General features: G+C 41.4%; 1 protein-coding gene across 2 annotated transcripts; it reads left to right on the top strand.

The window, feature by feature from the left end:
- The first annotated feature begins 6,300 nt into the window (after window positions 1–6,300).
- Window positions 6,301–22,179, top strand: LGALS8 (galectin 8). Of its 2 annotated transcripts, XM_083857283.1 has the most exons (10): window positions 6,301–6,388; window positions 8,293–8,502; window positions 12,333–12,421; window positions 13,033–13,243; window positions 13,893–14,009; window positions 15,736–15,792; window positions 15,871–15,897; window positions 17,267–17,355; window positions 20,303–20,468; window positions 20,930–22,179. In XM_083857283.1, the coding sequence occupies exons 2-10, from the start codon at window positions 8,389–8,391 to the stop codon at window positions 21,077–21,079; spliced, it is 1,020 nt and encodes a 339-aa protein (XP_083713409.1). In that variant the 5' UTR covers window positions 6,301–6,388; window positions 8,293–8,388; the 3' UTR covers window positions 21,080–22,179. The 2 variants fall into 2 exon arrangements, with proteins under 2 accessions (XP_083713409.1, XP_083713410.1); XM_083857284.1 differs by lacking the exon at window positions 15,736–15,792.
- The last annotated feature ends 1 nt before the right edge of the window (window position 22,180 follows it).

A 22,180-nucleotide genomic window follows, 5' to 3' on the forward strand; every position in this document is an offset into this window, starting at 1 on the left:
AAAGGATAGGGGTAGTCAATATGGTCCCAGATGCTACAAATAACTTGTACAGAAACTGTAAACCGAAGGTTCTTCCTGAACCAGTACTGAAAAATGGAGAACTGCAGCTTGGCCTGGGCAGTGCTTTGTGTAAGACGCTGCATATTTTTTGCTGTCTCAAAAGGCCTCCCACAGTTCTAAGTCAAGCTGTTAGCAAGAGGAAAGAAATGTAAATTCTGCCTTATGGTTCTTTAAGCTAGGGTGGCACTCTTGACTTGTGGCCAGACATAGCTGGAAATTATTTGTCAGACAGAATTATTTAAACAAGGTCAAAGAAAGTGCATGGCATTTATAATAACTTAAAGAGCAGCCTACTTGTGTAATTTTTGCTGCAGATCATGTTCTTCTGTCCATGAAGGCAAAGCAATTAATTATTCATAACTACTTTCAATATATCTTGTCAATTTTAAATTTGGGGTCACTTTTGGACAGAAGGTCAGAGCACCATTAAAATGAGGATGTGAGCTTGTTTCAACAGAAAAGTGCATCTCCTAGTCCCTGAGTTCAGCTAGTCTTGATTCCATGGCTATGGTTAGTTGGCCTTAAGTGGATGGGGAAGGTATGGATCTACTGATCAGACAGGCTGGATATCAGCAGCACTAGAAGAACTTACTTTGAGAGGGGCAGTCTGTAGTATTTGCCTGTATTGTGGCCAAGGACTGGGACCGACTCCATCTTACAAGAAACTGATGGCAAAGAGAAGTTGACGGCCTTGGGAAAAGGTTGCTGTACCCTCTGTTAGGGGCAGAGGGGCACTTAACAGCTGGGCATACTGGGTTTCTGTATTTTGCCTTTGTAAAACAGTGATTCTTGATTTCAAAGGCAGGTCCTTTGAGGAAATGTATATTTGTTATTGTGGTAATGAGCATTGTCTGAGATTCTTAAATGAGAAAGAGCAGCGCAAGTAACTTGGCTAATAAATCTGTGTATTTATGTACAGCAAGGGATGGATACACAACTTTACACATTCACGTGAAATTGCTTATCATTTTTTGATTATGAGTTTGCTTCAAAATTACCCAATATTTAATTTGGAAATGTTTTTTGTCTCAAAAAAATAACTGAAGTTTCATGTTGTTGATGACATAAAAAAAATTTACATAACTAAAAAGTTCCTTAATAGAGAGTCAGGATAAGAAAAGAGCACCCAAGTCCTTACAGTACTAAAAAATATCGAGTGTAAGCTGAGAATTCATTATTGTCTTTGCATCAGCATATGTGAGCTTCCCCTATTTCATTCACAATCCCATGAACAGGTTTGGTGGGGTTTTTTTGGTCCTTACTTGCTTTTGCCTCTGCTTTCTCTGAAGCTGATAAGTTCACTGTCTCAAAGTTCTGTTAAAAGCCTGATCCTCTCTAACCATCAGGAAACATCTACCATCTCGTGGTGAGAGGCGATACTACAGCCCTTGCACTTCTCCCTTGAAAATGCAGGAGAGCTGAGGGCAGGTGAGCTCATCTGTAACTGCAGAGATCCACCAGGGGATATCCAAGAGCAGCTTGCAATGTGGATGGTGAAGGTGGAGTTCCAGGGATCTTGGGTTTGGTCACAGGCCCCAGTTTGGAGAACATTCCACAGTCTTTCCCTTTGTGCAGATGCATGGTATTTTCTGGTTTATATCAGGAAATATATTTGCTGTTTTTTATTCAGGCCGTAGATAGACAGGGACTGCATCACTACGTGCAGATCGCGGGACAACCGCCTGGGGGTGGAGCTGTGGCAGCAGAGGGAAAGCACAGGCACAGGTTTCCTCTCCTATCTACTCCAACGCACATGAAGGAGTGATACTGACTACTTCAAGACACCTAGAGTGTCATGTCACTGATAAAAGAAAGGAGGGATGAGTATGTTTTAAGGGTTATATGGCCTATAATTGATTTTCAAAAGATCTAGTGACTTGTTGGTATCTTGTTTGTCCTTTGGCCCCCATATCTATTCTGTATCTTGTTTACTCTTATCCTTCTCTTCAATATTTTGCTTTAAAAAACAGGCATTGCAACAAAAAAAAAAAAAAAAAAAAAAAAAAAAAAAAAAAAAAAAAAAGAACACTTGTTAGTTCCTGCAGCAGCTGTAGCATTTTAAGCTTTTGAATCCATAAGCCCATGTAAAAAACCATTTTTATTTCCTGTGATTTGCAAGCTTTAAACTGAAAACTGGAAGCTCTGAATGATCACTGAAGCTAAATAGTGATATATCAAGGAAGAGTTATGGAAGGCCACTGATTAACTTGTAGCTAAGCAAAAGCTGAGCCAGCTGGGCTGTCAACTGAAATTTTAATGTTGGTGTACCAAGAGGTGGTGACTCATGTCCTCTGAGTATAAAGCCTTTCAAAGAAGCTAGGGGAATAACTGAAGTTTCATGTTGTTAATGACATTAAAAATATAAATAATAATAATAATAATAAATATATATTACATTTACATTCCATCAGAAAATGCTGCAATGCACAAACAACTCCACTAACACTACAGAAGACACAACAATGTCAGTCTTTTGAGATCATATGAAGCCCTTAAGCACAAAATGTCTGCTGAACAGTGCAATGTGCTAGAGGCTTTACCCCTGTGGCCTGTAGTACTGTATAAACTAGGGAAAATTACAGTTATTCTGGTACAACAACAATATAAAAAAATTAGCTGAGACTAACTTCCATGGTCAGGGGCTTCTTAATGGAGACTAGTGTTTATTCATGTCAAATCTAGAGAATTCCATTATTGATGGAAATTTTATAATTGGAACTGTGCATAGAATACCATGCCAAGTAAGTGTGACTACGTATGTTTCCACCTTGACTTTGGACCAGGGTTTGCTATCCTGAGAGGTACATGTTATAGGCTTGGCATCAAGCACAGGAGAGGCAGGTAAAATTTCTTAGGGATAACAGGGTCCTTGATGAAATGCTACCTTATGGCCAAGAATACTGCTCTATTTACTTCAGCTGAAATTGGCTGCATCTGTCTTGACAAAGCATTTCTATTTTTCCAGCAAGCAAAATTCTGCTGGAACAAGAGAAATCTCTGCTGACAGGACTACACACAGACACAGCAATGGTTGAGTGCACATCAAATTTAAAAGAAAAAGCCTGAATTAGGACTTGGACTGTGGAAATAAGGGAAGACTTTGTTATTTGCTGTCAGGACTGCCATTAGTAAATGGTGCTAAAAATAGCAAGACACAAGAAATCAGCAGGAGAGTGACAGTCTATGAACAAAGCAACAGCACTGTAGCACAAAGCTGCTGAAGCTGTAACCCAACTGACTCATTGTCAATGCTTCATCAGGTTTAGGAGCTGAAACAGGGACTTTCCTGCAAATTTCATAAACTGCATATGACTCAGCATAAAATCATGTTAATGAAGCAGCTGTCCTGCTTCAATAAGGAAGTGGTACATAATTCAAATCACAGTGTTTCCTTTGGATTGTTTCTTCCCAAAAGTAGAAGAGCCCTGAGCAAGAAGTAGTAAAGTAGTAAAACTTTATTTTCTGTGGTTCTAGAAACACTTCCACTTATTGCTCTTCCTTTCAGCATCATATTTTTTATTCCAACCTTTCAGCATATTTTCGGTCTTTGCTGTTTGACTTGAAGTTTCAAACCTGCTTTGAGGTTGCAGTCTAATACTGACAATTGAATGTATTTAATGTACTTATATCAGTCTGGTTTTATTAAAGTGTTCTACTCTTTAGTTATTTCCAGAGTGCCTGGAAAAATAACTTCAAAGAAAAACTAAGTTCAGGCTCAGGACCTTCTATTTGTTCTCTTTTTGAGAAGTGTTGTGAATTATGTAGAACAGTTGAACAGCATGCTTTTTTGCTAGCACCTGACTACACACAATAGTTGTCAGTCCTCTCTCACAACCATGCATGATTCTAAGGTACCTTTCCTCAGGCAATCTGCTTTGCTGCCCTTTTATCTGAGTACCTCATTTGTGCTGTTCTCCTCAAAAGAAATGTTATCATATCTTTCTGTGAATGAATCCTTCAAATCTTATATAGCTAACCTGAGGTACCCATTAAAGCAGCAATCCTACAACTATCAGCAGAAGTCTAGCAAGCAGATATGGTTTGAGATGGGGCTTTTGTGTTGATTAATTGTGGAATAGAAGACTGGATATTATCTAGCTAAGATATTGTAGTGGTCTTTGTGACAAGTGGCTGAATGACATCCTAAATTCACTATAGTCACATACATTGCTTTTTGCAGGGCAAAGAAATACTGAATGCCTTTCATTGAATAGGAGATGGTGATTTAAGCTTGTGAGCCCTTTATATTGCACTTTTTATTTTTGTGCTCATCTCTTCCCCATCCAGTGTATTAACAGGGAGATCCTGAAGTAGTGCTTCTCTGAGCAGACTGTGGTTACACATCATGAGCTGTAAAACTGCAAGGGACTTCATTTGCCTTCTTGCTTACTAGACCAAAACTGCCAAAATCACCCTTAGTGGGGCCTGCAAAGGAACAGGAGGATTGAAGTACAGCCTTGGGGTGGTGATTTTAAATCTGGGTTGGGTATAAGATTTCCAGAAACACAAAGGTCCTGGGGCAGCAAATGATCCAGTGTGAGCTTTGAACCTGTGTTTGAATCTGGTCACAGAAATGACCACAGTCATCATGGGTCACTGGAGAGCCTGGAGAATTGAGTGGAGACAAACCTAATGAGGTTGAACAAGGGCAAGGGCAGGGTCCTGCACTTGGGGAGGAATAATCCCAAGTCCCAGCACAGCTGGGGGCCAATCTACTAGAGAGCAGCTTGGCAGAGAAGGACCTGGGAGTGTTGGTGGGTGAAAGCTGACCACGAGCCAGCAGTGCTCTTGCAGCCAGGAGGGCCAATGGTATCCTGGGGTACATTGGGAAGAGTGTGGCCAGCAGGCTGAGGAGGTGATCCTGCCCCTCTATTTCCCCCCTACAGAGGCCACATCAGGAGTGCTGTGTCCAGTTCTCCTCAGCACAAGAAAGACAAGGAGCTTCTGGAGAGGGTCCAGCAGAGGCCACAAAGGTTATGTGGGGTCTGGAGTATCTTTTAGGAGAGACTCTGAGAGCTGGGCCTGCTTAGTCTGGAGAAGGCTGCGAGGGGATCCCATTAATGCACAGAAGTATCTCACAGGTGAGTTCAAGAGGATGGTGCCAAACTCTTTTCAGTGATGCCCCAGTGACAGCGTGTGGAGCAACAGCCATAAGCTAAAACCCAAGAACATAAGGGAGAACTTCTTTACAAACAGGGTGGCAGAGCACTGAACAGGCTGCCCAGGGGAGGTCGTGGAGCCTCCCTGTGAATTATTAAAAAACTATGGGTATTGATCTAATACCATATCCAACTATGATGGACAAAGACTCTCTAACAGTTTAAAGTTAGAAAGTGTATGTTTATTACGACGCCAGGCAGCATGCTGGATAGCTCCCAAATACACACCACAATTTACAGATCATCACAGGGGTTTTTATGTACAGGAGTATTGAATACACAAAACACAAATGCATATTCATAACTCTGGTACATCCCATTCCCCGCTTCCTATGGTAATTAGCCCAAAAGCCATCAAGCATCCGTAGTTTGTTCTTTGAAATGGGTCGGTGGTCTTTTTTATAGGGTGGGGTCCCAAAATGATGAAGTAAGATGGGTCTTCCTCTCTTTGACTTTTTAACCTTTAGTGTTAGTGACAGCTGAATCCTGTTTTTTTCAGGACTGTTTGATTTATGATTGTATTGTATTCATGGGGTATTCAGGATGCAAAAGCCTAGTTTGACAGCTTCCATGATTTATCAGTTCCTTCCATGATTTATCAGTTCCTTCAGTCTGGCTTCTGTTAACAAAAAGGGAAGTCTAGCTACATTATCTCAGCACTATCTATTTTGACTAAAGTCTTTAATTCTTCTAAATCAATGCTTCACCCGTCTGGAGACCTCCAAACCCCACATGGATGCATTCTTATGTCACGTGCTCGAGGTGACCCTGCCTTGGCAATGGGGGGGGGCTGGAAAGGCCCTAATGATTGTGTGACTGTGTGAGCTGTGCCTGTGTCAGGAGATGGGGCTGCGCTGTGACACGGGCCCTTCAGAAGAAGGCCAACACACACACAGGGAGCGAACGGCTCGCAGAGGAAGGAGCGCGATTGACTTCACAAGGTGCGAGCGCAGCCCGCCATTGGGGCCCCCTCAGGGGCCGCCTCAGCCCCCGCTGGAGGGGGAGGCGCCTGCGCCGGGCACGCGCCACAGCGCCCGCGCGGGCCGTGCCGTGGTGACGTCACCGCGGTGTGGGCGGGGCGGGCGCGGGGCCGGCGGCGATGGCGGCAGCGCCGGGCGGGCGCGACCCGCGGGTGTGCGGGCGGTGCTGATCCCGCGGCACCTCCTGAGGTAAGAGACCGAGCCGAGAATGCAGCGACACGCTCCCTGCCCGGCCCTGTGCCTGTCAGGGAGGGGGACTGCTCCCGGTGGGGAGCCGGGACCGCCTCGGTTCGCTGTAAGGCTGAGGCGGCCGGAGGGTGCTCGGTGCTGTGTCCTCCCAGGGTTCGGGAGTGTGGGGTTTATAGCGGGGAACGGGGCCACACCGCCGGTGGTCTGTACTTTGCAGATATCCAGAGAGTATCTCGGTAGTTCTCTTTGCAGAAGCCTTGTTCGCACGGGTGCACAATCTCGCTTTAATTAATTGTAAGGATTGGCCGGAGTTACCCTCACGGAGGTAACTCATGAAGGACACATTTCCTGTGTCACAGTGGGAACTATAATAGCTCATGTTGGCCTCTATGGTTTTCTGTTTGTCTGTGGAAGATATAGTATAACAGCTCATGTTGGCCTCTATGGTTTTCTGTTTGTGGAAGATATTTCCAGCCCTTTGCAATGTGTGAGATAACAGGGCAGTTTCTGTATCTCAGCTCTCAGAGCAGAGTCAGGGAACCTGAACTTGCCGTGTTGCAGGTTTGGTGTAACACATACACACACACACAGTGGTTCCTCTGACAGAAGGACACAGGAGAGCTTTGCAGTTGCATGTCCTGCTTTTGACAAACAGAGCCTCAATTGCATCTTTCCTTATTATTGCGACCTTGCCAATAAAATACCGATGGGCAAACAAGGAAACCCTTAACTCATCACTTTGTCATAGTGCCACCTGCTCTGCCAAGATCCTGTGTCAGGATCCTCTCCTGGCAGGATGTAGATTGCTGTTGCACACACAGGAAGTTCAGATAAGCAGTCTGCTTATCTGCTGGTTTGTAGGTTTTGTTTTCGTGGGGTCTGCTGTTGGACTGTACAATGGTAAAGGCAAAATTATTGTTTGATTTGGTCTTTATTTTCTCTTTTTAAAAATGAAATCAATAAAATTTGCCCGCACAGGCAAAAGTGAATTTATGGTGGTATCCCTTGAGAAGGTCAAAGGGCAAAATAGTTGTGCAGTGTTGGCACCTGATGTTCTCAGAATTGTATTCTAGATACTGGTCTTAGGTGGCTCAGTTAATACCCATCTAGTCCAAATCTCCAACAAGATAAGCCAGATGTTGCAAAATGGACCACACTATTGTTTAATCATTGCAGAAGATAAACCCACAGACCTCAGGGTTTTGGTTTTGTGTTGTTTTGGATTTTTTTCTGGTGTTTTTTTTTTTTCTTAGTCATAACATTGCTTGCTGTTGTCACACAGTAATGTGGCTAGAGCCCTCACCATTGACTTTTTCCCTGTCTGCTTGTCATCACCACAGCTTGCATGCTACCTTGTTTCTCCAGAATATGCCAGAAATAATACTTAGTAGTTTCAGTTGGGCCCTGAATTTTGGTCCCTTTGTTAAAGGATCACTTTGCTAAAAAACTTGCAGTGTAGCTGAGTATACTCACAAGCTTTATTTCTTATTAATATTGTGCATTTAATTCTAGTTTTACAAACTCCTGTAATTACTTGTGGAGTTCAGGGATTGTATGTGTTGGATGAAGAAATATAAAACACCCTCTGTTTCTCTTCTTTGTCTGTGCCTAGTATTTTTTGACTTTATGTAAGATAAAAGTTGAAAGGGCAAGGTCACCCACCATGGCTTGTCTGCTGTGGGAAATCTGGGGATAGCAGCTGCTGCTGAGATTGTTTACCAGTGTGGCATCTCAGTGCTTTAAGCAAGCCTTTTAATTTCATGTTTTGAAAGTCCAGCAGATTTAGTAGAAAGATGTTTGCATCATTTCTTGTGCTATTTATAGTTGTACCTTGGAGGGTTTCACTCCATGTTGTGTCACCTTGTTTCTCTTTAATTAAAATTGTTTGGGTTTTCTTTTTGAAGGGATCCCTCCTTTGGTGTTGCCTGATCAGTGAGTTCTTTACATACAGTCCAGCAGTGGCCACACAGAACTGACAGACTTCAGCTGGAGGAGGGAAGATGACATCCTTGGCTGCAACTCAGGAGGAAATGCGTAAACTGACCTTGGATACACCACAAAAAGAAATCAGTGAACTGCCCTTGGATCCATCACAGAAGACAATCAATAACCCGGTAACTCCTCTGTCATGTCAACACTGTCTCCCTTGGGAAGTGGGACTTGGCTGTTTTATGTCAGTGGTGCTGTTTTGCACAGTGAGGGAGCTGCTGGGGAGCTCTGCGTCACTCAGGTGTTTGAGAGAGAATGTCACAGGTGACATGAAGAGCTGATGGTGTTTAGAAATTGTGCTGTAAGCAAATGGACAGCACGTCCAAAAGAGGACAGATGTTCTGTCAGCCTTGGAGGATAATCCTGTTTCATGTACAGCTTATGTAGATGTCTGGCATTTTTGCAGAATGTGCTGGAAAGTGAAAGTATGATAAGAAGTGTTTTCAGTCCTAATTCTCTGTAAACACAGGTGGTGCCTGGCAGCTCTCATGAAACGTGTATTTTGGGTGCCTGTAACTTCAGTCTGAACAACTAAACTTGGAGTCTTTTCATAGTTCATATCTCAATTCATAATAAGCCATATTTTCTACAGAAGACTTGAACTGACATGATTCAGCAATTGCTGTCACTTTCCAAATCCAAAGACTGGATTTGACAGAATTTTGTTTGCCTAGCTCAGAGTCTGGAAACTTTCTCTGAAAAATTCTAGCATTCTCATGGTCTGTGGCAGCAGCCTGACTTTGGCTTACCCTAAGTGCCTGAAGCTGTGTTTTCTGTTGTGTCTTAAAAAAGGTAGTTCATTTGCACCTGCAGGAAATAGTATTTTTACCATTCTGTTCTAGACCCCTTTAGAAGTACTAAAATCTGTGAAGTATTTATGGGGAATGTACAGTAACACAGACCTGCACAGGACTTGCTTACCATTGCAGCTTTGCACTGTCACACTCTTGGGCCCTCAGTGAATCCGATTGTTTGTTCCCAGTGTGTTCACTGCCTGCAAAGTGAATAGAGTTAGGGATGAGGGGGGAATAGTTTCAACCTCCTTCACAAGAACCCAGCTGGAACAGGAAGGAAAGCTGTATGATTAACTAGAAGGTGGAAAAACTGAAGTGCAAAAGGAAAGGGAGAATGAAAGTTGGTAGATGGAGATCTTGGTGGGAGAGAAGATGTGAAGAGGATTAGGAGATGTTGAGGACAAATGAGCCGTGTCAGAGAGAGACAGAGTCCAGCAAAATTGGGTGGCTGCAAAGGGACTGATCAGTATGATGGGTGAAACACTTAGCAGGAGAATTCAACTAGAGCTTAGGGGTCACGAGCCTATTGTGGGACAAAGAATGAGTATTTGGGATTGGAATATGGAGGCAGAGTTGGCAAAGATGGTGCCAGTGACTTTGGGACAGACTCCAGACAAGGCAGAGAGCAACCTGCTCTATGTGACCTTGCTTTGAGCAAGGCATTTCATTAGGGAGACCAGAGGTGTCTTGCACCCTCAGCCCTTCTGTAGCAGGGCAGGTTATGAAAGTGTCATTGTTTCAGTACATTGTTCCAATTAGCAGCAAAACTTCATAGCTTTATTAAAGGTTTGAGTTTGAGATGTATTTCTTCATTACTGTACTGTTCTCAAGTGTGCAGGAAGTCTGTTTTCTTCCTTTATGCCCTTTGCTCCACTCATCTGACAAGAAATGATGTCATTTCCCATCTGATGGGGCAGCTGTCTGATATCCAGCATGTGGGATAAAAGCTTTTATCATAGTCCTTTCCTCTGTAAGACCAGAATATTTCCTCTTGTTTTATGAAAACTGGCATTTTCTTTTAGGAGGGACATCACCTTTGAGATCTCTCAAACTCAGTTAACATTGACATTGGCTTTAGAGCTAAGTTTTGGAGGTCTGGAAGAAAGACAGGATGATGGTAGATCATGCCTTGTGACAAGCACTATTTTAAATAAATGAAAAAGCAGCAGAAGAGGATCTTGAGACATGAGGAAATTACAGGCACATTCTGTGATTACAAAGTCTCATTAAGTCTGTAGTATTGGACCCGGAAAATGCTCTCTTGTGGTCTTGTAGGTTCCACTTCTGAGCTGCTGAAGTGGTGATGGGCCACCTTTTCTTTTAAATAAATACATCCTTCTGAATATAAAGGAGTGCTTTTGCCACAGTTCCTTTTCAGGAGTATAGAACTTTGCTTCACTAAAGTGGTCAAGTCCCAGTATCCATGACCTGTGTGTGCTTCTTTGGTTTATCTTTGGACACTGAACCAGTAATTTACTACTTTATTGCAATAGAGCTACTGCCCCTCAGGAGCAGAGTGTAAAAATGAGAACAATCAAGATACACTTTTTCTTTTTTATTATTATTGTTCTTATTGTTTGAATAAAAATTATCTTCTGGTGTGCAGCTTGTATTTTAAGGAACCAAGAGACTCCCAGTAAGCAAAGGGATTTCTCTTTTCTTTCACTTTTTTTTGCACCTGATTTCACATTTTGGTCCTCTTCTACTGCACCTGCTAAAGCCAATAAAAATGATGAGACTTAAAACATCCTGACAATTTGCTTTAGAAGCAAGTTCTGGGGTTTTTTTTCCCAATGCAGAAGATGACTGAATTAGGTTTTAATGCAGTGGGTAAGTATCTGAGAAGAAAAGTGGAGAGTGAGCAGAAAAGGATGTATATCTACTGGCAGAAATGATCAACACTCTGGATTTAGACAATTTCTGTTGTTCCTTTTTCCTCACAGACTAACAAAAATATATGTCAGCAAACCCATGTCTTTTCATATCTATCTGTTTTATGCAATGATCTATATATTTTAAAAATAAATCTTAACTTGTTATTTTATAGTACAATATTCCATTCAGGAGTAGTAATTCCAATGTGTTTGTTACTTTTGTTGTTAAATTACTGGAACTCTTGTTTGCAATTGATGTTTCATTTCAAAGGTATCCTAAAATCTTACAAACTACCAAAACCAACCTTGGCAAAATTTCCTGTCTTTTAACCAGGGTAAAAGCAACATTTTCTACCATTTACTTCCTTTTTGAATCTGGAGCACATCACACATGTGATGAGATGTAGACTTAGTTCTTTGCCTTCAGTCCAGGCATCTGGGAACTTCCACAGTTTAATATGAAAGTGGTTCTTATCCCTTCCTGAAATGCTGAATGATCAGGGTAGGGCTTCTGTGAGCATGTCTGAGTCTTTGCCAGTGAGCTGTGCTGGGGTGTTTGGGGCTTTTATCCTAATTGACAAATCCCTCCCTATGGCTTAACAACTCTCACCATGCTGCCATTTCAGTTCAGTGTAGCATTCATATGGTACCTTCTCCAGCTATTGATAAGGAAGAAAAGATAGTGAGGCTTTGAGCCAGACTGCATACTGTAGACACCATAAAATCCAAGACTCCTGAACACGCCTGTTTCAGTGCACTTTGCAGTTCTTAGCTCATTAGGATGAGGTATTTTGTTGTGTTTGTGTAGCTTTTACTAAGAAGACACTCTGTGACATAGTCTCTTCCTAGCACTGTTTTCCCTATGGGGCAAGAACAAGCAAAGAGGCAGCTCCTGTAGTCTGGGGTCAGGGGAGCTGTGGAAGTTGCTCCTGATACCAGCAAGGGGCTCATAGTCGTCAGCCCTTGGGAATGGCCTAATTTGAAGTGAATCCTCTTTATGCCCTATGAATAGCGAGGCAATAAAATATTACAACTCTTCATTGGAGAGCTAAGAATGGAGGATGGAAATTTTAGTTTTAATTTTGTTTGAAAAGCTTGGTTTTCTTAGGGGAAAATATGACAAGTTTTCCCTTTCTGTTGTGTGCTCTTTTATATTAAAAGCTAGCTGTGTTTCTTTTAATGTTGTAGAGCATCATATAATTAAGAATACTAATTTTTAAACTATTTTGGGGTTATTTGCCTTCATCACAAAATGATATTGGAATATTTTTTTCTTCCCTCTTCTAGATCATTCCATATGTTGGGACAATACATGGTGGCCTTGTTCCTGGAGGGCTGATTGTGATACGCGGGACTGTTCCTGATGATGCAGACAGGTAGAGGCTGTGTTGTCATGTTTCTCAGTGTCACCATGTGAGCAGGAATGTAATGGATGAAATGTTTCCAGAGCTCCTACTTAGAATGGCACACAGAGGCTTGATCTAAATCCCTGTGGTAGCATCAGATTGAATCAGTCTTAATGGGTAATCTGAGACTAACAAAATTGATAGCTGAATATGTTGTGGGTAGGAATTAAGTTAAACTGGGATAAGGAGGTATGGACTAGTGCTTGTGCCCAGTAAGGGGGTTCTGTTCCCTGCCCTGATCCAAGGTTCATGTGATATATTCTGCTAAAGGTGATGGAAGGTGATGAACACAGTAAGTGACAGGAGTACATGATGTGAATGATAACCACTAAATAAATTTAAACATTGAATAAATTTAAACATTAAAAAAATTTAAACATATTCACTGCAGTAGATCATGGGAGAACCTTTCACAGCTATGTAAGAGGAAAGGAGGACAAATGTTTGTTTGGGGATTTTTTCTTATCCAATGACATTCCTTGTGTCTGACTGTTCTGACAGTAAAACACAAATGTACCAAGCCTTTAGGTGAGTTCTTGAGAGACTGAGCTGAGTGTGGTTTGTCTTATTTTTCTGATTAGGTTCCAGGTGGATTTACAGTGTGGCAGCAGCACAAAGCCTCGGGCTGATGTGGCATTCCATTTCAACCCCCGCTTCAGAAGGTCTGGCTACATTGTTTGCAACACACTGGAGAGGGAGAAGTGGGGCTGGGAAGAGATCGCTTATGAGATGCCCTTTGAAAAAGGAAAGTCATTTGAGATTGTCATCATGATTTTAAAGGATAAATTCCAGGTGAGTTTGGGTTGATTCTTCATCTGCAGCCATTGCCAGGCCAATAAAACAGAGGTATTTTGCATAATTGAAATAAATATTGGGGGTCTAGGTGTTTCTGTTACCTAGGTATATAGTCTAACTACAGAAAAGTTTAGAGCTTTTCTTTAAAGAGGTGCTAATTACGTCAGACCTTTAATTTTGTATTGCTTCCCTCCAAAGGAACTCTCTGCCATAGCTAATGGCTACTCCACCCTTCCCTGTGTATGTGCAAGGGCTAATCTTGGCATAAACCTGTTCTGTGACTGGTGTAGGACAGTCCTCTTGGAGGCGACAAATAATGTCTTGCTCTGTCAGACTGCAATAATAGATTCTATTACATTGATAATACCACATGGGCAAATGATCAGGTGTGAGAAACAGAGGTGTGAAATGTAAATTTTAGTGTAGGCAAATGAATCTCCCTCACAGTGATGGAAAGAGAAACTGAATCATGGATGAGCTGAATTTTGTTGATCTGATATTTCTAGGACACTCCTAGGATAGTTTTGTACCAAATTGTTTCTATAACAAACCAGTGTAAACCAAAGATGTGTGCATAAAATTTGATACATGGCTGGTGTAATGTATGTTTAGTACAAGTTTTCTATTTTGCTTTCTGTCTCTTTAGGTGACTGTAAACAAAAAACACTTGCTGCTCTACAAACACAGAATTAGCCTTGAAAAAATAGATACTCTTGGAATATATGGCAAAGTGCAGATCAAAACCATAGAGTTTATTTCTAAGGTAAGTTGTATAGATAGCTGACTTGTTTGATTCATTTCCTCTGTCCTGCTAAACTGCATAGTTGGTTTTATGGTGAAAGGGAAGGAAGGAGAAGCAGCTACACAGTCCAGTGTTAGTAAGGAGATTTTGGTTTCCCCACATTTCTGCATGTGACTCTCATGGGGATTTCCGTCTTCCTATTTTAGTCTTGCAGTTAGGGGCAAGAAAGTGACAAAAGTTTACAGCTTACAAAGTTAACAGGATAGATGGTATAAGAATTGATTTGATTTAGTCTAGGAGTGAATTAGACTTTTCAAATATTGCAGGGGCTCCAGAATGAACTCTTGAATATTCAGTGCTTCTAAGTGACAAGTTTAGCCATGGCTGTAATTTGTTGCTTGGCTTTGAAATGCCAAGGTCAGCCACAGCTGGAACTCCTTGTGCACGTAGCCCTGTATTTCCTGTTTAACTGACTGATTTGTTGAAATGAAGTCAGAACTGTACATTTATAGGGATGAGAAGAGGTATTCTTCCTCAGAACTTTGTAGCTTTGACTTGACCAAAGTGCAGTGAATTCTGAGTGAAGGCTGTGCTGTGCCTCCTCTCAGCTACCAGCTCTGCTACTGATAGTAAACTAACAGGGAGTTTTTCCCTGTGCAGAAGGAGAGATCCTTTTGTTCAGGGAGAGTTAGAATTTTAGGACAGAAACAGAAGGTGATAAATTCCAGGGAGACACAGAAGGTGAATGCCTTTTCCCTTTTCTGCCACTCACTAAGGTGGCCTGTGTCCTTCTGTGAAATACTACGGGTCTCTTCGGCACAATCTTCACTATGTTGTGGGCAAAGCTTTTGGCTCTTGCTGCCAAATATCAGGTCTAACTCAGGGAAGCAGACTAATAATTATTTTGGTGAGAAGTGAAGCTAAACATGATGAAGTCTAAGCTTTAAACATAGGTTTGCTATGTTTAAAGATCATTTGCAAAGCTGGTAAGCAGATTTTTATGGATCCCATCACTTGGCCTTGGGCGTGTTGCCATAATAATATTCCTGAAGAAGCTCTCTGTATCCTGATCTTGGAGGACTGACTCCAAGAAGAGCTTGAGGGCAAGCAGGTGCTTTAAGTTGGTTTCTGACCCAAGCACAAAACATACCCTTGGTTTAATCTGTGGCTGCTGATGCTGTATGCTTTGTGGAAGAAAGGAATGGAAAAAGCCGATTAAAAGTCTTTGCTTTTAATACACTTTTCTGAGGAGGAAGTTGGAGGTTTGTATTGGAATAAACAACCTGAAGACACAATCTTCTAGGGCTAAGCTAGAACTGTGTCTGCCATGGCCATGTTGCTTGTCTGTCCTTCCCCATGAGAAGGGACAAGGATGCAGAGGACTGCTTAGAATCCCAAGAACCCCGCTCTGTGGACTTGCCATACTGCCATTTCTACCCCAGTGAGGAAAACTCTGTGGGTACCCTGAGATCCTGAGGGCTTGACAGTGCTCTCTCTGACTGTTAAATAAAGATTCAAATTGTAATGAGGTGATCTTCAGAAATATTGATTTGGCTTCAGCAGTTGATCTTCAGAACTTTTCTGTAGTTTGTAGGGGTTTGCCTGGCTTTTTCATTGTCACAGCCTTAGATTTCCATCGTAACAGTTCATCATTCAAAGCATGATGATCCTAACATTGTTCTAAACCAACTTTATGCTAAAGTTGTATGACCTTAGCAATGATACCTAAATATCTCTCTTTCTGCAGTCTTTACAAGGCTCTCAGCCATCGTCTCTAGGAGTAACAAAGATAAGCACAGAAAATGTACGTATGTTTGTAAAAGGTTGAATGAATCTCCCTGTTGTCTGATAAGCTAGATAATATTCTTTTCTTCTCTTGTAGGGGGAAATGCCAGATGGTTCACAATTGGTAAGTGTTTCCTATAGATTTGTGGCAAATGTAGAATAAAAAAAGATCAAAAATACTTCAGTTATTCATGAAAAGACATGCACAAAAGACAAGAAGGAAGGAATTGATGGTCCACTGGAGAAAGATCATCAGTGAGTTTTGTAGAGGGTTATCCTCCTCTCTGCTGCTAGTACAAATGAGACTATTGTTAAATAATTTAGAAAACCCAAAAGATAAACACAGCATCCACAACCATAAACAAAGAAATTAAAATAAATTTAAAGTGAAGTATATGAAGTTTTAAAGGACCAAGTCACATCTGAATTTTTTTTTTCATAGGCATGGGCTTTGTTTTCTCTGCCTTAGGGGATGCCTGCAAAGCCAAAGTATTCTGCAGTAATATTATGTTAACATGTGTGGAACCTACATGTCTGCTACATCTTCCTCTTGCTGGCAGATCCCTGTGTACATTTTAGGTAGCTGGATGCAAGCATTGCTCCTTAGGGGTGGAACTTGCACCCAGCTAATATGGAGTATAGATGTAATGAGTGCTCATCTTTTTGCAAAAACATGTGCAGGTGGACTGTATCTACACTGGAGCAAGGACTGCACTCAGTCTGAAAAGGGGTTGAAGCCAGGAATATATACAAATAGAATTTGTGGAGAAGGTGAAGTTGCAGTGAGTGCCATAACTTTAGATGCTTTGTCACTTGACAGCCTGCCTTCTTCAAACAAAACAACATGCAATTTCGTAATTAGCAAGTGCTGGACTTCAGCAAAAATATAAAATTGAAGTTCTTCTCCATTGCCTTCTTTCCCCTGGTAAAAATAACTTCTAACACAATGAAAAAAAAAAAAAAAAGAATAAAATACTTGCAGTGTCTATTATTTTGACTTGCTGTCAGGAGGACAGAACACTTAGTGACTCTACTTCTAGTACGTATGTGACCGTGGGACAACAACACACCTTAGCATGAGTCTTACTCTTTAAAGCAAAACTGGTACTTCCAGAGATGGGAAGTCATATATAAGTTTGAATAGTTATGTGATACAAATTTAAACTATTACAGGGAGTTTAATGCTTGCTTTTTTGTTCTCTTTTTCTTTCCCCTTCTTCCCCTCCTTCCACTCTTAGTGGTGGCAGAAGTTGTAAATAATGTTTGTTTTGAACCCAAGGTGGTAGTCTATATTAAAACCCCAAACATTGATGTAAGTTTTCCGCTATAGTATGAGGATCCCGCAATATGCTGGTAGGAACAACTTTAGCTGTAAGTGCAGATTTACAATTGTAGGGCAAAATTTCTTCCTGTCATAGTAAAGCTGAGCTTGTATAAAAAAAAGTGAAAAAAGTAAATCACAGTCAAAATTTTTACTGAGGGTGTACTTCCAGTGTGTTCCTTATGTTGGGAAACTTGATACTGCACTTCGTCCAGGATGCACAATTGCCATTAAAGGAGAAGTGAATAAAACTCCAAAGAGGTACGTGTTACTGATGGTTTTTTTCTGTTATTTGACTGAGGTGCTCTTGAGAATGAGTAGGCTTTTCCATTGCCTCTGTATATCCTTACTCCCTTGCAACTTTGCATCTGGAATCATCTGAAACTACAGTGCAGTTTCCTCAGGAACCATCAGGATTACGGCTTTAGAGATGACTTAAAAGAGCAGCTCTATTGTGAAAAGTGAAGGTAAAACCCGAGTGTCTTACCTACTAAATCTGTGTCATTCACAAATTTGTGTTTTTGTTCAGGGCTCTCCATTCTGCAGGAAGTGTGAGCAAATGCACTGTACAGAGACAGCTTTTATTGTAAAGAGATCCAGGAGTAAGGATCTGGCAGAAATAGGTGAAACACAAGTGAGGCGAGTTGCTGGTGTGCTCAAGTGCTGCATGTTACGATATTTTTCTGATAAATCTCATTGGTATAAGCATGAGGGTGCCTAACTGACATTAACTGAGTGATGAAAGTGATAATCTGAGTGATTAAGAAGGGTGTAGAGCACCTCTCCTAAGAGGAAAGGCTAAGGGAATTGGGATTGTTCAGCCTGGGAAAAGAAGTGCTTCAAGAAGACCTAATTGTGGCTTTCCAGCACATGAAGGGTGCCTATAAGAAATACGGAGAGACCAGCACATGAAGGGTGCCTATAAGAAATACGGAGAGAGGCTATTTAGAAGAGCATATAGTGACAGACAAGGGGGAATGGCTTCCAACTGAAAGAGAGTAGGTTTAGGTTAGATATGAGGAAGAAATTCATTACTGTAAGGGTAGTGAGACATTGAAACACATTGGTTCCCAGAGAAATTGTGGATGCCCTATGTCTGGCAGTGTTCAAGGCCAGGTTGGATGGGGCCCTGGATGGAGCAACCAGATCTGGTGAAAAGTGTCCCTGATTGTGGTAGGGGGGTTGGAACAAGATGAGATTTAAGGTACCTCCCAGCCCAGGCTATTCTGTGATTCCATGAAAGCTGTTTGGGGTGTATGAGCAATAATTCTGGTAATGAATTAGGAACAAAGGGTTGCAAAGAACACATTTTCCAAACATGAAATAAAGCTTGGGGAGGAGGGGAGCACAACACAGTCAAAATGGAGCTGAGCAAATGTCTGAACAAATGCTCTTTACTTTAAAGGTGTTTTTGGCTGTTCTGAGTTGACGGTGCCTCCTATCCCCATATCGTGGACTACATTGTTATGTCTAACAGCTGCCCCCCCTTCGGTGGGCTGGTTTTGCTGCAGTGGGGCTGTCTCTTGGCTGCTGCCTCTGCTGCTCCCTGGGCTACTGCTTCTCTCTGCTGCCTGCTGCCCCTGGGGCGGCTGCTCTCTGCTGCTGCCGCTGCCTGCTGCTGCTGGCTTTCGCTGCTTCTGTTGTTTTTTTTTTTTTTCCTTTTTTTTTCCCCTTTTCTTTTCCATTCCCTCCGCCCCCCCCCAAAAAAAAATTTGAACCGGCTCCCGACCTGACCTGAGAATTCTGGGAATCTCCGGGGAAAGAAGCTCTGCACCCTCTCTTCACAGTATTGTTTTCCTTTTCCCTTGTGTTGGGGAGTGGTTTTTCTCATTTGTCAATAAACCAGTTTTTTCCACTTTTTCCTCCGAGGAATTCCTTCCCAAACCCAGGGCTGGGGGGAGGGGTGGTGAAAGTTTGTTTTCTTTAGGGGATTCCTTTTGGAGGTTCTCCCCTAATTTATCCTAAACCAGCACATGGCTCTGCAGAAACATGCCTAAAAATGAAGTAGTTAATTAGAAATGAAAATTATGAGAAGCATGTTTTCACATTGTGTGAGTGGGCTGCACTCCTGCTTCCTCAGGGCATGTTTCTTCCCTCCAGTTGAACAGCATTCAGAGTTCATACTGGAATCCAAGGCCTGGAATCCTTATCCACAAAATTTGGATGGACTTCAGATTGAATAGGATAACTAATGCTTAGAGCGTAGCATTTATTTTCCTTCTTTTAGCTTGTAAAATTTATTAGCACTTTTCAAGTGCTGAATGTGCTCAGATGTGTATAAGCATGAGAGGCTTTTGGCTGTTAAAGCATGCAGGTTGTCTGCTTTTTATGTTTATGCTTTTAAACCTATGTATTTATATAGACTTTCTAAGTTATTTCTCTTGCTCAGTTCACACAGCTGTAGATGTTGCTTTTTCTTGGTGAAAAAGAGAACTTCACAGCTTGGAAGTGTTGCAGTATTTCCTATCTGGACTGAATAATTCTCCAAAGAGGGCAGCAGTCTAACAGCTGGAGCTAATTTGGGTGGGGAGGGAATTTTTTTTTCTTCAAACGAAGTAAGGTCTTTGCCATAGGTTGAAGCATTCATTTTAATTTGAACGACTGTTCCCTCTGAACACCCTTCTCCCGAGCTCCCCTTTAGGAACCCTGTTAGGTGAACATGTCAGTGATGGCAGAGTATTCACTCAGCCTGGGCAGAGCTTTGCTGCCTACAAAATAACATTTTGTATGCATGGTGTCCCAGCAGTCTTAAATGTATGGACAGAATCCTTCAACTTTTCCTTAGAGTCCAACCAGTTTGTTGGCAGAAAGAATATGGTGTCTTTAGGTAAAATAAAGCCTTCCACTCTCCATTGCCTGAGTGAGAGAGGTGGGGGAACAGGCAGGTCCATGTATTCCTGTGAGAATGCTACTTCCTAGTGCAGTGAGGGAGCAGCTCCATAGTTTCTTGCTGAGACATGTACAGAAAGCTGTGGGTGATGAAGTGGATCTAGCAGGATCATGTCCCACATTTGCTGCCTCCAGCAAAGGTTTCTGTGCAGAGGAGACAAGTGCATGCTGGCTGCCTGCCTGCTTGGTTCTTCAGGTGAGTCACAGCCCTGGCTCCCAAACAGCCTGAGTATTGGCTAAGGACTTGGTAAATGGCATTGACTGCTGTTCTCATGTCTGTAAACCCTTGGTGCACTAAACTTAAAAAAATATCTTCCAGCTTTGCAATAAACCTGAGACCAAGTGACTCAAAGGACATTGCTTTACATCTGAATCCCCGAATGAAGAATAAAATTTTTGTAAGAAACTCCTACCTTCATGACAGCTGGGGAGAAGAAGAAAAGGAAGTTGCTAACTTCCCTTTCAGTCCAGGGATGTACTTTGAGGTAAGATTAACTGAAAGAGCATCAAACTGAAAAATCTGCCAAATGGATTAACATTGGTGGTTAAATGTCCTATTACTAATACAGATTTAAATAAAATTGCTATTCCTGCATTTCATGTCTTGAAAATACTTAGGATTAAATGGGACCACAGAGAGCAGAGGTTTCTCTTTATTTAGTAACAGTTTTCTTTTTAAGTAGTCGCAAAAATTCAACCTGTGCTAAGAGCACATTTAAATTAAATTGAGTTGGACTTGATGATCCTTATAGATCTCTTGCAATTTAAGTTATGCTATGATTCTGTGAATTTTACTGATGCCCCATTTTTGTTTTTAAATGCTGCTTTTGCACAAAACACTATCTGTAACAGAAACACTCTTGCCCAAGTCTATGCCAGGTCATCAGATTGTTTTTCACATCTTACCTGAGCTTGAATCTTAACTGTTTCTCTTTTTGCCTTCCAGCTGATTATTTTCTGTGATGCCTACCAGTTCAAAGTTGCTATTAATGGTGTTCACACTCTGGAGTACAAGCATCGTTTTAAACAGCTTGAAAAGATCAACATAGTGGAAGTCACAGGAGATATTCACTTGTTGGATGTGAGGAGCTGGTAGTTCTTTTCAATCACTACTAAAAGGATTTAACCTCTTCTAATGACAGTGCCTCCTTGTCAAGTACAAACAGGTGCTGACTCATGCTGAGCCTACCTTTAATCTATCTAGGCTTCTGCATTTGCCTCTCTGAGTTAGGCAAATACCAGAAATGCTAACTGCAAATTGAAATCCTTCTCTCCTTTCCTGGCAAGCTAAGTTAGTGTTTGCTCAGATAAATCTCCTGTATTACTGAACCTAGCAATATGAAAATGCTGCATCATACTGTGTCTAACAATTGCACTCTGTATATTTAAGTTAGCCATTTGGCATTCCTTGATACCATCCATTCAATATTGTGAAGTAGAAATGAGACAAGAATAGGATCCAAAGATACGGTTATCCACCTCCAAAGGGATGTTTATAATTTATTTGAGAGAATTATGGATTATAATTTTCTATGTCTTAATTTATGGTAGCACCTATAACCTTTACAGTGAATTAAACAGTTGACCCCTTACTTCTGGCAAAAGGCAAGAAGTTTGATCTTACCTCTTAGCCTGCTGCTGCAATAGCACCATCTCTGACACCTGTGGTTATGTCACCTCCTGCTTACAAGGGCCCAAGATTTCTAGCTTTTAGTTTTCCAAAGTGAAACACAGGAAAGTGATTTAGCTGGTTTAAATTACAAGAACTTTTGAAAACTTGTTTGATCTGAAGTGGCTCCTAACTGGGTCAAGAATTCTTAGGGTCTGAAGTAGATGTTTGTGGGTTTCATTTTAAGACAGGTCTGAATCCAGGTAGTCCAGGTGGGGTTTCAGCTGAGATGGTACTCAACTACTCAGTAGTAGACTAGAGAATGAATCCTTTTTCAGTCTTGTATTAAAATACTATCCATGTGAAATAAACTGTCCCCATTCAGTTTTCCGTACAAATGTCTGTCTTTTTATAATCTTTTTAAAAATAAGTTACTACTGGTTGTCACTACATGCCTGAAGGATGTCCCTGTATATCTTAAGACAGCTAATACTGAAGCAATTTCAAGAATAAGATGTACACTAAAAGACTTTAAATGAGCAGATTTAATGTATAAAAAGCATCAATAAAAACATATGTGAACTCTAC

This window comes from Zosterops lateralis (genome assembly GCF_965231275.1).
Source record: "Zosterops lateralis genome assembly, chromosome: 3".
In the NCBI taxonomy this organism is placed as follows: Eukaryota; Metazoa; Chordata; class Aves; order Passeriformes; family Zosteropidae; genus Zosterops; species Zosterops lateralis.

What these genes read in the sequence shown, in the direction of transcription:
- LGALS8 (XM_083857283.1), top strand. Translation starts at nt 8,389, where the DNA reads ATGACATCCTTGGCTGCAACTCAGGAGGAAATGCGTAAACTGACCTTG. An exon ending in AGAAGACAATCAATAACCCG is followed by an intron (nt 8,503 to 12,332) that starts GTAACTCCTCTG and finishes TCCCTCTTCTAG; the next exon opens with ATCATTCCATATGTTGGGAC. An exon ending in CCATAGAGTTTATTTCTAAG is followed by an intron (nt 14,010 to 15,735) that starts GTAAGTTGTATA and finishes CTCTTTCTGCAG; the next exon opens with TCTTTACAAGGCTCTCAGCC.